This window comes from Acomys minous, assembly GCF_964271855.1.
Source record: "Acomys minous genome assembly, chromosome: 12".
NCBI classification, from domain to species: Eukaryota; Metazoa; Chordata; class Mammalia; order Rodentia; family Muridae; genus Acomys; species Acomys minous.
The window spans coordinates 92,239,272-92,253,270 of NC_140493.1; the positions used below are offsets into that span (position 1 = coordinate 92,239,272).

Below are 13,999 nucleotides of genomic sequence, written 5' to 3' on the forward strand. Positions count from 1 at the left end.
AACTTGCATACGGAGCTGGTGTCAAACACAAAAGTTATTTCAGATTATATGGTAGAGTGTGATATTTGAACAGGCAAGATAGTGTGTGTGCCCGAGAACAGTCAGAGGGGGAAAAAAGCAAAGTGCTCAGAGTGCCAAGCAGAACATGGAGACGGCCTCTCCTCAAGGCATTTTTCAGAACTTGAAAAACCTGAATCTCAACCTTTATGACCCTTCAGGGAAGGTAGAAACCACAGACGGAGACCTGGATTCACCCTAAGCAGAAACACCTGTGTGACCAAGACACTAGGTCCACAAAGGACCACACACAGCCTTGTAGACCGAGAACCTGGAAGTGTACTCAGCCCACCGACTCCTACGCCAAGGAACTCTGAGGAAAGCCGTCCTATCCTTGGCCTGGATGGTCCACAGAGCTCCCTGACTATAGAGGGCCCCTGCTGGTGGTATCCAAATATATTGGCAGAAAGGAACAGAGATCCTTTTGGAAGACACGCCACCCTTTACCTCAACAAACCCCAAGGAAACCACAGTGGTGGTCATTACTGCTAATTGCCAAATATCTCTATCTGTCCCTCAAGTTTCCCAACATGTGACAGAAATGTGCCCAAGTTCTGGTTGTTTGGAATCAGGTATGACCAAGTGATCTTCTTCAGCCAATGATTTGAATAGCAGTTGATGAGGATCAATTTCCAGACTTTTCTCATCACACTGTGGAACTAATATGTAGAAAGGACATACCAGCCTGAGTTTCTCCAACTAGATTTAAAAATGAAAAAACAATGAAGGGGCTTGACAAATGGCTCAGTGGTTAAGAGCTCTGGCTGCTTTCCCAGAGGGCATAGGTTCAGTTCCCAGCACCCACATGGCTGCTCAAATCCATTTGTAACTCTAGCCCTGGGGAAATCCTCCGCCCTCTTGTGGCAACCAAGAGTACCTCATACATCTGATGCAGTTGCATACACACAAACAAGACAAACACATAAAATAAAAATACATATATTTTTAAATAACATTGAGGACTTCTCTGACTTTCATGCACTTTTTTATTCCAATCTCTTCTCAGAGACATGACATATAGATAGATGATTCATACATACATACATACATACATACATACATACATATACATACATGCATGCATACATAGTATTGTAGCTTTTATGGTTTATAAATGAATATGCAAATACAAGGCAGTGTTTACACGTACATAGATGAGCAGATATTTTTCAATCTATTTGTTTAATTGGCTGTGCTATAGACATAGATTGCTTATTATCAGTTCACTTAGCCTAATGTTTGCTAAAGTTAAAGCAGAGCGTTTCCTTGGCCACACCCCGCTTCTTTCAGTTAGGATCTAAACCTTTCTTTAATTGCACACCTTTTGTTGTTTCATTCAGTCAACTTTGGTTCAAATGCTCCTTGAGCGTTACATCTAGGCAGAGAAGTGTGCCCACAGGAAGATCAGTAAGGACAGGCATGAAGGCATGAAGCTATACCCTGGTTGGAACTCTGAGCCACATGGCTTCTTGCCTTTTCCCTTAAGCCTTTGGTTAACAGGAGGGGGGCAGGGGGGGAACACAAGAGGGCAGGATTGGCACAAGCCCAGTCATTCTGTGGCCAAATCACTTAAGCTCTTTATTTCTCCTTTGCGGTGAGCTTCATTCAAAAGATCCCTGCAACTCTGCTCTTTCAAAAGCAAGTTCCGTGGCTAATCCTGTCAGTGCCCTGGTTGTTAGCATGGGAAAGCCATTCTCCCTTCAAAGAACACAGTGCCAAGGTGAAAAAGAGGGCTTGGCCCTTTCTCATCAGAAAAGGATACTCGTAGGCTGTGGGTACAGCTCAGTGTAAGGGAAGATGAAGATGGCAGCGATAGACAGAGCTGCAAACATCATAAAATAAAATGGCAACTGTTTGTTTGTTTGTTTTTGTCCTTCCTGCTTTTCCACTTCCTGCCCTCCCCTCCTCTTCCTCTCCACCCTCTTCCTCCTCCTCCATCCATTTTCTGCTCTCTCTTACCCTTCTTGTCTCCTTCTGCCTTTTTTTTTTCCCTTCCATCACAAACTGCAGAGCAAAATTTCAATCTTATTTTAGCGCACAGGCATCAAACAGATATGAACTTCCCTTCCTTTTTTAGTTATTTAGGGTCTTTTTTTTTTTCTGTTCGCTTGTTTCTTTTTAGCTTTTTCTTTGTTTCTTTCTTTGAACGGGGGTGTAAAAAAAAAAACCGGGGCTGTCCTCAAACTCCATAACCAAAGAGAGCACTGAACGTCTGGTCCTCCTGCCTTCACTTTGGTATACACCGCCAAGCCTGTCATTTGCAGTGCGTGGGTTGAACCTCAGGCCTCGGCACACTAAGCAAACATTCTACACCCCTGCCCCCACTCGCGTTTCTAAATACTTTCCGTTGCATTCAAACGCTGAATGAAACTCCCCGCATCTTATCTCCAGAATTCTGGATACTTCCTCAACCCTTCTCCGAACCAAGGAATCTCTTGCCTCCCACCCGTTTGCCACCTGTATCTCTGCATTTCAGCTCGAGATATGCTGCCTCGGAATCACAGCTAATTGGACATGGAATATGTCCAAGAAGAAGTCTTGCCACTTTCATCTTTATCATCTCCCTCGCCCCCATACTGTGCCTCTCTCAGAGGGAGTTCATTCTGGGAAAAAATAGTCTACTGTTTGCCACACAGCCTGTAGGAGCCAATGGGACCTCTGGCTTCCTCTCTGCCTGGGTTTTCAGCCGCAGGCCACACCCACCTCTTCTCCCTTTGATCAAACCCAGAGCTCACCAATGTACAGCTCATCACATGAGCCAGCTGTATCTGGGGGATCCCGTCCCTATCTCCCTAGTGTGGGAACTACAGGTGGCCGGCCATGCCTAGCCAGCCTTTGTGGGGTTTCTGTAGTTGCTAGAAATCCAGTCTCCTGTCCTATCTCTTTTGAGGCAAAGTATTTTATCCACCAAGCCATCTTCCCTGCCTTCCACATTTTTCTCCGCCACTAGCGGCAGGCCACATTCTACAATCAACCAACAATGAAGTCAGTATAGGAAAATACAAAAGATATAGATACAAATATTTAGTAATAAACTTAATGTTTAATAAACTTAACTGTTACGTTCTTGAGTGGAAAAATAGGTATAGGGGTTAGTTTCAGCTCCCATGAGTAAAAAAATTACCTTGATGTTGACACGGATAGACCCGTGTCTTGTTTCTAGCCTCCCCCGAGAAATTCTTCATCATTGTCATTGGTGAAAATACCACATGAACTGAGTATAGAAATGTCCTGTCCTACTAACACAACACCACACACACACACACACACACACACACACACACACACACACACACGCATGAAATCATTTCTCTCAGATTCTTAACCCTGGGTATAGGATTCCTCATGCCAGTGAGACTCAGCTTAACTTTTCTACAGCCATAAACTAAGGGGAATATGAGATCAAGTTCCATCTCGGGCACTGGGCACCAAAAGCTATAAGCCAGCAAATCTTTGAATCTCAGCACTGTAGATTGCCTGTCCTAAACAATAGGAAAGGAAATTGGAACACTAAACACAACTTCTTCAGGGTCCTTCAGGAAGTAATTGTAAACTTCATTTTTATAGTAACTTCTGTGAATCTGACATTGGGTTAACCTTCACTGATATATCATTAACCCATAGTTTGTTTTTTAATTTATTTTAACTACGTGAGACTAGAAAGAAAGCTCCATTGGTAAAGTGCTTAGATTCCCCCAAACTCATATAAAAAGCTGGGTGCACACCCATAATCCCAGCACTGGGAGGGCAGAGATACAAAGATCCCTGGAGTTCCCTAGCCAGCCAGCCTAGCATAATCAGTGTGGTATAGGCTCAGTGAGAGAACCTGCCTCAAAATACAAGCTGGAAAATGCCTGAGGAAGATGCCTAACGGTCAACTGACCTCCGCATGCATATGCACACACATGCACGCACATGGTGGGGGAGATAAAAAAGAGAGGAGATAAAAGGAAACGGTAAGGTGGTTTATTTCTCTTCCTTTCTATAACAAAGAGTTAAGGCTCAGAAAGGCCATGTAACATACTAGGAGCCAAGATTCAGACAGAGTTACAATTAAAGACTGAAACTAAAGCAACATTTTCAAACCCAAAATTTGGGGGAGTTTACCTTTCATCCTTACCATCTTTTAGTCACTTTTTAATTTTCAGACATTTACATTCCAATTGGTCAGACCCTAAACTTTTAGTAGCAGCACATGGAGGCCGCCACCACCAACCCTACTGGGCCTTGACATGAAGCCGTTTGTATCTGTGTTGAATGCTCCAACCGCTGCAAGGCACAAGTCTGAATTTCCTGTACACACATCTGTGAGGACCCTATAAGTTCCTTTAGTCTTTATATTTCACATGGATGTTTATCCTTGTATGTGTTTTTTTTTAAGTGAGGGAGGTTGGTGCCTCCGCCCGTACACCTGCAGTGGGCTCAGATAGAAACCAGGTGAGCCTCACCCATCTGGCTGGCTGGCACATGACATTGTCAAGGTGTTAATGTGAGTTTCGTAATGACCAGGGGCACGCCACATCATGATCCTATCTTCTCATAGTTTGAGCAATTCATGTGATTTCTGGCACCTCGTATCTTTCTTTGACTGACGGGAACATGAGCAGTTGCTTGGATGTCATCGGTTCATTTTGGAATCAAAACGACATGACTTGCAACTGTCACTGCTACCCCAAAGCCTTTTCAATCTGAATGCTCTGGGAACCTAGTTCCCACTGAACCACCAAAGCAACCTTTTGGTGGTGGTGCCAGTTACTCCATCCTTGGAACTCTCCTGAGGCTTTTCTCTCACTTGAAATAAAATCAGGGGACTGAGAAGACAGCTCCATCTATCAGGCGCTTGCTGGCCTGAGTTAGAATTCCGAGCACCAACATACAAAGCCAGATACAGGGGTGCCTGCCTGTAAGGCCAGCACTGGGGGAGGGGTGGAGGCAGAAGGATCTGTGGGACTTGCAGGGCCACTAGTCTAGTCATTGGTGATCCCTTGGTGATAGACCCTGTCTCAAATAAAGTGGATTCTTACAGAGGAAGATGTCCAGTATCAACTCTGGGCTTCCACACAAATGTACACACACACACACACACACACACACACACACACACACACACACACACAGAGCCCACATGCAAAAAAATCAATCGATCAATCAATTATAAACAGTTCCTCCTCAGAACCAGTGAGGCCCGAGACAGCCACTCCCCGCTCCACCCCGCTGCTGCTCATCAGTGCAGGCTCACTGCTCCAAAGATGCAGCTTTGTTTCCTCTCTGGATTCATTGGTGTTTATCTGGAATGTTCTTGTGCTCTGGATGTTCCTTCCCTAGTTTCGGGTCTCAACGCAAATGTCATCTATGGCAAAAAATCACCCTTGGCCATGGTCACTAACACCACCGGGGCCTGAGCCCACCTCCTTTGTCTATTCTCTTGGTGTTGATTCCAGCCGATGGTTTTTGCTTGAAGGAACTCATAGGCCATATATGGGAGGTGAGCAAATAAACCTTTCATCTAGTGGGAAAACACCAGTTAGAGTTGAGTGAAGCACGCAATTTGAATTTTCATGCCAGAATAAGAATTTATTGGGAGGACAATCAAAGGATTTAGATTGCATCTCCAAAGACAAAATGTGTGACCAACGGCTTAAATTCCCTTATGGTCGGCTTCAAAAGCATGCCAATCAGCTCCCGCACGCTTAATGGAATTATTTACAGACATACGTTCACATGTTTTATTAAAGTGTAGCATTGGGTGTGCAGTTACGGCTTGGTGTTAGTAGCTAGTCCCTGATCCTATTATAGGTTCTTCAAAGGACAGACTTTGCATCTCCTGGGCTCCAGGATCCAGCCAGGAAATGCTATGCGGGCTGCAGTTGACCCGGAGGACAGGTCTGTCTTTGTCCACCGTGGTCACTTTTTGCGGTCTTGGGATGCAGTGGAGTTAAGTTATGACTGGTATCTTTGTCCTCCCTTCTGGCAACGATATCACTAATGCACGAAAGTGTTGCAAGGTCCACACCTAGATCTTGTGACACAAGGGTTAGCGACACAGGGCCCAATGGGCTTGTCACACGCATTGGTTGTGGCACAGGGATTGCAAGGGAGCCTGGAGACAGAAAATCATTGGCACAAGTTAGGACAGTGATAAACACACACAAGAAGACGCTAAAGACAGAATATCTCCAAGCAGAAGTTTGAAAGGATGACTAAGTTTCCACCAAGAAAACAACTCACCCCAAGAAAAAGTTATGCTGCATACTCACTTGCTGTCCTCGCACTCCAGTAGGCTCCTGTACGTGTTGATCTCGCACTCCAGACGGGACCGGATGTCCAGCAGCACCTGGTACTCCTGGTTCTGACGCTCCAGGTCAGACCGGATCTCACTAAGCTGAGACTCCACATTGGTGATCATGCACTGCACCTGGGACAGCTGGGAGCTGTAGCGAGCCTCGCTCTCTGTCAGCGTGTTCTCCAGAGAGTTTCTCTGTGGGGAGAAGACAGGGGCTGTCATGGAGCTGTTCCCTCTAAAAGGTCCTGCGTGGCCTTCCAAAGAAATCACAAGCTTCTAGAGCTAAGGAGACGGAGTGGCCCCAAGGACACCCCAGTGACTCTGCCTCCCAACTCCACACTGCTCAGCAGCAGGGCTGGACACTACACACCATGTTGTGCTGGGCCTGCAGCTCGATCTCCAGGGAGTTGACTGTGCGCCTCAGCTCGATGATCTCCGCCTGGCAGGACTGCAGCTGCTCTGAGCTGGACACCACCTGCTTGTTCAGCTCCTCGGTCTGCAATCAGCAAAGACAGAGACAGGATCAGACCCTGCCTTAGGGTCCTAGGGGACTCGGTTGCAGAGCGACCACGGGCTCAGATGCCCACCTGTGTGGTGAACCATTCCTCCACCTCCCGGCGGTTGGTCTCCACCAGGGCCTCGTACTGACACCTGGTCTCATTGAGCACACGGTTCAGGTCCACAGTGGGAGCAGCATCCACCTCGATGTTGAGGCGGTCTCCAAGCTGGCAGCGCAGGGTGTTGACTTCCTGATGGAAGAAGGAGAAGAGTTTAAAACACTGCATCATGGATCTTGATGTTCTCCTCAAGAGAATGCAGGAGGACTTCTGGTGCATTTAATCATTCTGCAACCTCCATTCCCTTCTTTCCCAGAATCCTTTTCCCCATGGCCAGTGACTGACTGACTTCCTCTTACAAAGCTCCTTCAAGTCTATGACCTCATTCCGTCCTTCATACTCAGCATAACACTTCTTATTCAGAGGGAAGTGGTGGTTTGGTATCAATCTGAGACATAGGTGACAACCACTTAAATTCTGCCCCTAGGAGCCCAGTTCACGGGTCTTGCTGGACTATCTCAGCACACACATCCTTAAGGGTTTTTATCCTTAAGCATGGACAAAGTCTGACTGCAAAGAAAATAAAGAACACTTGCTTCAAAACCTGTCATCCTGGCATAAAAAGGCCTTGGCTGGTGATGTGTGGCTTTTGCTGAAGGAAGTGACTGTCTATGCCTTTTACTCCTGATCTCTTTGTGGGGCCAACAGACCGTGGTTCTGGGCTTACATAGCCATCAGACAGAACTTAAACTGTATCTCATCTTCACCACTCCCATATAACTTCTAGAAGCTTCTAAAAGAATGGTTCTCAGCCTTCCTAATGCTCCGACCCTTTCATACAGTTCCTCACGTTGTGGTGACCCCCGACCATAAAATTATTTTCGTTGTTACTTCATAACTGTAATTTGGCTACTGTTATAACTCTTAATGACAATGCTTGATGTGCAGGTGGTCTTAGGTGACCCCTGTAAAAGGGTCGCTCCACCCCCGAAGGGGTCACAATCAAAGGCTGAGAACCATTGTTCTAGAATCTTCAAACTGCTCGTCTCTTTTAAAGAGATTCTTCTGAGGCTCTTAAGGGCTTTGCACAAATTTGGTGCACAATCAGTTCTTGATCAGTATTAATTGTCACACACACACACACACACACACACACACACACACACACACACACACCCGTGCGGTTCTTGGATTTACAGTTTGCGTAAGTCTGCTTCCTTGTGCCTGTGGCAGGGGAGTGCTGGGGAACACTTTACTGCAGACTTCTTACAAGCCACACAAGGAGCAGAAAGCATTTTGGATGGGGAGGAAGAGCTGTGCCCTGAGCCCAGCTCAGTGCTCGTGTTGGGTGGCCCTGAGCCACCCTCCCCTCTACAGATACCGAGAATCTCGGTCTGCCATGGTGTCCACAGAGCCTCTCATCTTGGAGTGACAGTGGCCACAGCAGCTGCCTTGGCTTTGACCTTTCCTCATTACTGACTGAGCCAGCCAACTTCCTTTATTCTTGTTCCTGCCTCTGGCAGAAAAATCCTAATCTCCTATCATGATTTTTCTTTCTTTAAGATTACTCATTCTCTACAAATGCAATATTTTTTTTTGTTTCTTTCTTTGGAGAAAAGTTTTCTGAGCTAATTGAGCCTCTCCCCACAGCCTGTGGCAGTTGGAAACATGTCCTGGCCGGTCCGACCGTGTGCTAAACTTTGGCAAACTTCACCTGCTCGTGGTTCTGCTTGAGACACAGCAGCTCCTCCTTCAGGGACTCCACCTGCGCCTCCAGGTCAGACTTGCAGAGGGTCAGCTCGTCCAGGATCCTGCGCAGGCCGTTGATGTCGGACTCCACCAGCTGCCGCAGGGACAGCTCCGTCTCATACCTGCAATCGTGGGAGAAACGGGGACCGACTGGGTAGGAGAGTGCCTGGCCTTGGCTCTGCTCTGGGTTGGTTTGTCGGAGAAGTAGGAACTACAGATACTGGTTTTTATAACCATCTCCTTCCACTTAAGTTGTCAAGACCAGTAGACCCTAGAGGGAAATGCGTGGTACTTTCACAAAAGCCAACGGATCTAAGGAGATAAGAGCTTGGAAACATCTAGGCTTCTGGGATGAATGCATGTCCCACATCTTCATAACTGAGTCCTGTGCACGGTGGAGGACCATGCCACTCACAGACATTCAGTTTGGTGGAATTGAGATTGGAGTTGGAGATGCCATTCTACAGAGGGAAAGAGGGAGTTCAGATCTTGGGAGAAACTCCTAAGGGAAATCTTGATCAACATTTGGCTGCATGAACGACAGACTAAGGGGAAGGAGAGAAGGGAGGGGGCGATACGAGCAACAGCAGCCCCATGGATCCACCTACTCACTTGGTCCTGAAGTCATCAGAAGCCAGCTTGGCATTGTCAATCTGCACTACCAGCCTGGCATTCTCAGACTTGCCGCACAAGATCTAGAAACCACAACACATCGTATAATGAGCAGGGGCTTGGTTCATTTCATCAACAGAAATCCTGTAAATTTGTTTATATGGAAACATCAGGATTTTTTTTTTTAATCACAGTGTATCGTATATCTATTACATCCTATCCATGTACAACACCAAATGCTCAAAAATTATCCGAGGGACTAAGTCTGAAGACAGACATGCAGCTACACAAAGAATCATTAGCAGATGGTCTTGCTTTTTATGCTTTCTTAATAAATGATATTAAGAAGCTGATAAAAAAAAACAATTCACATTTGCTTAAGATAACTGCTCTTTGGTTGGCTCTAAGGGATAAAAAGATTGCACTGTTAAGAAATTCTCAGTCAAATGGTCAAGATGATCACTAAGACGGCAGGTGCAGAGGCCTAGGGGAGGGAGGTACTTCCGTTCCCCTGGCCATCCAGGATGGCTTGGTACTATTTCTATCTGGTGTGCAAACTTTCTGGGTTTAGCTGAATGCTTGGTTCCCCCACTGGACATTGAATGCCTCATTGGAGTCAGGGGGAGAAGATGCCAGAGGAAGAAGGCAACCAGAAGTCAGAGCATCAACCTACCCAGCTAAGGAAGGGGAAAAAAATTGTCCTTTCTACTACATGGCTTTCTTCTGTGGCTCAGTTCTTTTCTCTTACCTCAGGAGAATGCTTCCAGAGCTCAGAAATGCCCAGAAGTCACTCTGAATAACAGTGGGGAGTTACCTAAACTCCTATTACCTCCACTGACTCTAGCCTGTGCCAAGATTCAAAACTAGCAGTCTCCAGTCTGCAAATGGGGGGAAAGTGTTTTAAAAGCTGGAAGCAGGACTATCAAATTTTCTACCATACCAAGAGCTTGTATCATTTCTGTGTCTCAAATATTCTCCTGACGACTTCCTGCCAGAGATGCTGTGATGCCCCTCCCCCTCACCTTCTGCTGCAGCTCCTCAATGGTCCTGAAGTAGGCCTGGTAGGCAGGGCACAGCAGGGGCTCCTGCTGCTGGTTCCTCTCCTGGATCCTACACTCCAGCTCCGCGTTCTCTTGCTCCAGCTGCCTCACCTTCTCCATGTAGGAGGCCAGGCGGTCGTTCAGGAACTGCATGGTCTCCTTCTCGCTGCCGTTGAAGGAGCCCTCGCAGAACCAATTGCAGTTGCCCACATTGGCGGGGATGTTGCAGGCCCCAGGCAGGGTGCAGCCGTGGCAGCTGGGGGGCACGCAGGGCCTGGAGGAGCAGCTGGTGCGGCAGCTCATGGTGGGCAGGCAGCAGTTGTAGGGCATGGTGCTGGAGGGAGTGAGGTGCCTGGCTGAAGAGGACACGGTGTGAGTTCTCCAAGCCTCAGAGCTCTGGGTCCCTTTCCTCTGGCGAGTATATATACTCACTCCAAAGAGGGTGTGGACATATCAGGCAGTCTATCTTTTTTTTTTCTCTTTTGGCTTTGCTCACTTAGTGATGGTCAGAGGCCTCCCCATGCATTTCTTATGCTTCCTCAGAAGACTCCCTCACCTCATAAAAGACTTTACTTGGGCCTCTCCCTCAGCCAGGACTCTTCTGCCATGCTGTGCATCATGAGGTATGAGCTTCGTGGTGTGACTTCAAAGGACAGGTCTCATGAAAGAAGGCCTGGCCTTTATTAGTAGGGTGTGGCAGGTCAAGGGACAGACAGGGTTGCTACTCTGTGAAGGCCCTGACACTTTGGTGAGCCTCTGACTCTGCTTGATGAAACAGAGAAAGCAAAGCTTTTGCTATGCCGCAGTTCTCAAAAAGAGAACCAGGTGCCAAGACATCTCAGCTTCTTGCGAGCCTGCTTCTCAACACATCCACCAACCAAACCACAGACAACACTAGGATCATGGTCTGTCTCAGGTAGGGTGCGATAGTCACTGTGAGGAGCGGATGGGAGACAAGTGATCCTGGCAGAGGAGTCTCACACTTGCTGGAAGCCTGCACAGTTCCCAGATAACCCTAGCTGGCATTTTTCCCACACATCTTGGACCTTACCAGCCCTCGCACAAGTCTTCCACGAGGATCTCATTCCCATTTTACCCACGGCAAATCCAAGTGTCACCAGCGGGGGACGTTAATGTGGTTACAAGTCTAACATCGGCTTCTTTTCTTCCTGTCATTTCACACCGCTGCTGTACGAAGAGTCCACATCCCTTTCCAGCCTCTTGGGTTGGGCTTACCTCTGCTCTGCGCTGTCCTTTTGCCCTGAGTGGGACATCATCCTGACTTGTGTGCTTATCTCTCTGTTTGGGCTCCTGAGGGAAAGGACGAGGTTCAATTTATCCTTGAGGACCTTGCTACGTGAGGGACATAGTGAGTGAGCGTGGGCCAAATAGATGAAGACATAAGTAAGGGGTGATAACCTGAGGCAGGAAGCGACAAGGAACATATGAGAGGCTTGCCTATTGAGGCGGGCAGGCATCGTCAGGACTGGATGTTCACAGACAGGGAACTGTCCTGGGATGGAGTGGTGTGGTGTCTAAGACACACAGAGGGAGAGAGAGAGGGAGAGAGAGAGAGAGAGAGAGAGAGAGAGAGAGAGAGAAAAGAAGAAGAAGAAGAAGAAGAAGAAGAAGAAGAAGAAGAAAAGAAAAGAAAAGAAAAGAAAAGAAAAGAAAGGAGAAGAGAAGAGGCAGGAAGTCCAGGCGGGATTTGGTACAAACACAACAGCACAAGAGGAGAATCCAGTATGGTGGAGGAACTCACGTATGTCTGGGTGTCAGTGAAGGGAAATGGCAAAAATAAAAATAAAAATAAAAATAAAAATAAAATAATGCCGTCCAAAAAGGCTATAGTCACATGCTGCCAGTCCTCTATGGAAGACTTGGTTGGACCACCTTGGTATCAGCACCCATGTGAGTTTTGGAGCCTGCAGTGTGACAAAAGTTTTGAGGCAACATTTCAACAAATGGTTACCACTTTAGGAAAAGGAAGAAAAGACTAGACAGATAGACCAGAAAGCAGGTTATTATAGTAGTCCAGGAAAGCAACAGTAAGGGATAAAAGGAGCCAAAGGGCAGAATCTAGGCTAAGGATGCCAACGACAGATACAGCTATGATGGGGGTACAGGTGTGAGGGTTACAGAAACGGGGATAGATAGGAACGGGGTATAGAGAGAGAAAAGGCAATGGCTGAGTCACAGAGAAATGGAGAAAAGGTGAGAAGAGATGAAAAGAGTGAGTTTACAGCATCACAAATGAACGGGGAGAAAAGCTTCTCAAAGAAAGGAGGCCTTGCAGGCTGGAGAGGTGGATGACAGGAAGGAAGGTCCTTGCCACACAGCCATGAAGGTCTGTGTCCAGATCCTCAGCGCTCCCATTTGAAGCCTGGCACAGAGGCACACAGCTGTAATCACAACACTGGGAACGCGGACACGGTAGATCTCTGAAGCTTTCTGGACAGCTAGCCTAGACAGTCAGTGAGCTCCAGGTTCAATAAAAGGCTCTGTCTCCAAAACTGAGGTGAGGAATATGTGAGGAGGAGACCCAACATCAACTTCTGGCCCAAACACACATGGACACACACCAGAAAGAGGGGTGGGGTAAGGCGGGTGACAGGGAGAACACATCATTTGAGAACTGTCAAGTACATCCACAAGGTCGTGCACAATCAGGGCCATGGAGATGGTGTTGAGTAGACCAAAAAGTTGTCAGGACCCTCCTAGCATCAGAGGTATGCCTACCTACCATGTATAACACCTGTGTTCATAGTCCCATGCGGAACTTTAATAAACTGGGTTTTCAAACACGCCAGGGTGTCCATTCCTTAGAGAACATCCGCCATATTGCATTTGTACACTTGATTATAAAGCGTGTAAGCTTTGGTCTCAAGGATCAGAGTTTTATACAATAGTTGGACCTTGGAAGATAATTGCACTTGAAACAGTTCAGAGATGCTCCGCCTGTTTGAACTCGATGACTCATGGCAGTTTGTCACTTAGGAGCAATCATCCCAGAGGCACGGCCTGTGCTTAAGACACCACTTCAACTTCATTAAGCAGAGCACTGTTTGATACTCAGTCATTTATCTCAAGAGGAAGGCATCATCCATGCAGAGGAAGAAGGGCTTTTCACTCTCCTCACAGCAGGCGACAAAGTGCAGCACGGAGAGAGATGCTCCCGATAGATCCAAGCCACTCAGCTACTCAGCCAGCCTCTCAACCATCTGACTTCTCTTCCACCTCCTCACATAGAGCGCAAATGCCAACATGGTCCAAAGAGAGAAGGACGATCTTGAAACCAAAGGATGCCAAAGTCTTATGATCTCCTCATCCATGCTGCCCCTGTTTTACCAGTGGGGAAACTGAGCTTCAGAATAAAGAAATGATGGTCCAGGATCCGATCATTGGAACTTTAATCCACTGATCCTCACTGCATCCCCAGCCCCATCAACATGCTGCCAAAATGATGGATAAATATTTTTTCAATCTCCTCTGGTATTACCTGGAACCTGAAATCAAATGCAGTGGGAGGACAACAAAGGCCATCTCTATCCATTGTTATGTTTTGTGTTGATGAATTAAGGTTACACATGGATGCAATAATAGTCTAGCAATACCCAGTCTCCTTGGTATCTCTTTTTAATTGTTTTCTAAGTTGATGCTGTAATTATATCCCAGAAATTTAGATTCAACAATATCCTGTC

General features: G+C 46.9%; 1 protein-coding gene across 1 annotated transcript; it reads right to left on the reverse strand.

The window, feature by feature from the left end:
* Positions 1-5,604: 5,604 nt before the first annotated feature.
* On the reverse strand, positions 5,605-10,711 carry KRT33A (keratin 33A). The gene is made up of 7 exons (XM_084748873.1): positions 10,281-10,711; positions 9,259-9,341; positions 8,612-8,768; positions 6,928-7,089; positions 6,711-6,836; positions 6,315-6,535; positions 5,605-6,157 (listed from the first exon to the last, which is right to left on the reverse strand). Exons 1-7 carry the CDS (start codon positions 10,626-10,628, stop codon positions 6,040-6,042), a joined length of 1,215 nt encoding a protein of 404 aa, XP_084604999.1. The 5' UTR covers positions 10,629-10,711; the 3' UTR covers positions 5,605-6,039.
* Positions 10,712-13,999: the final 3,288 nt, after the last annotated feature.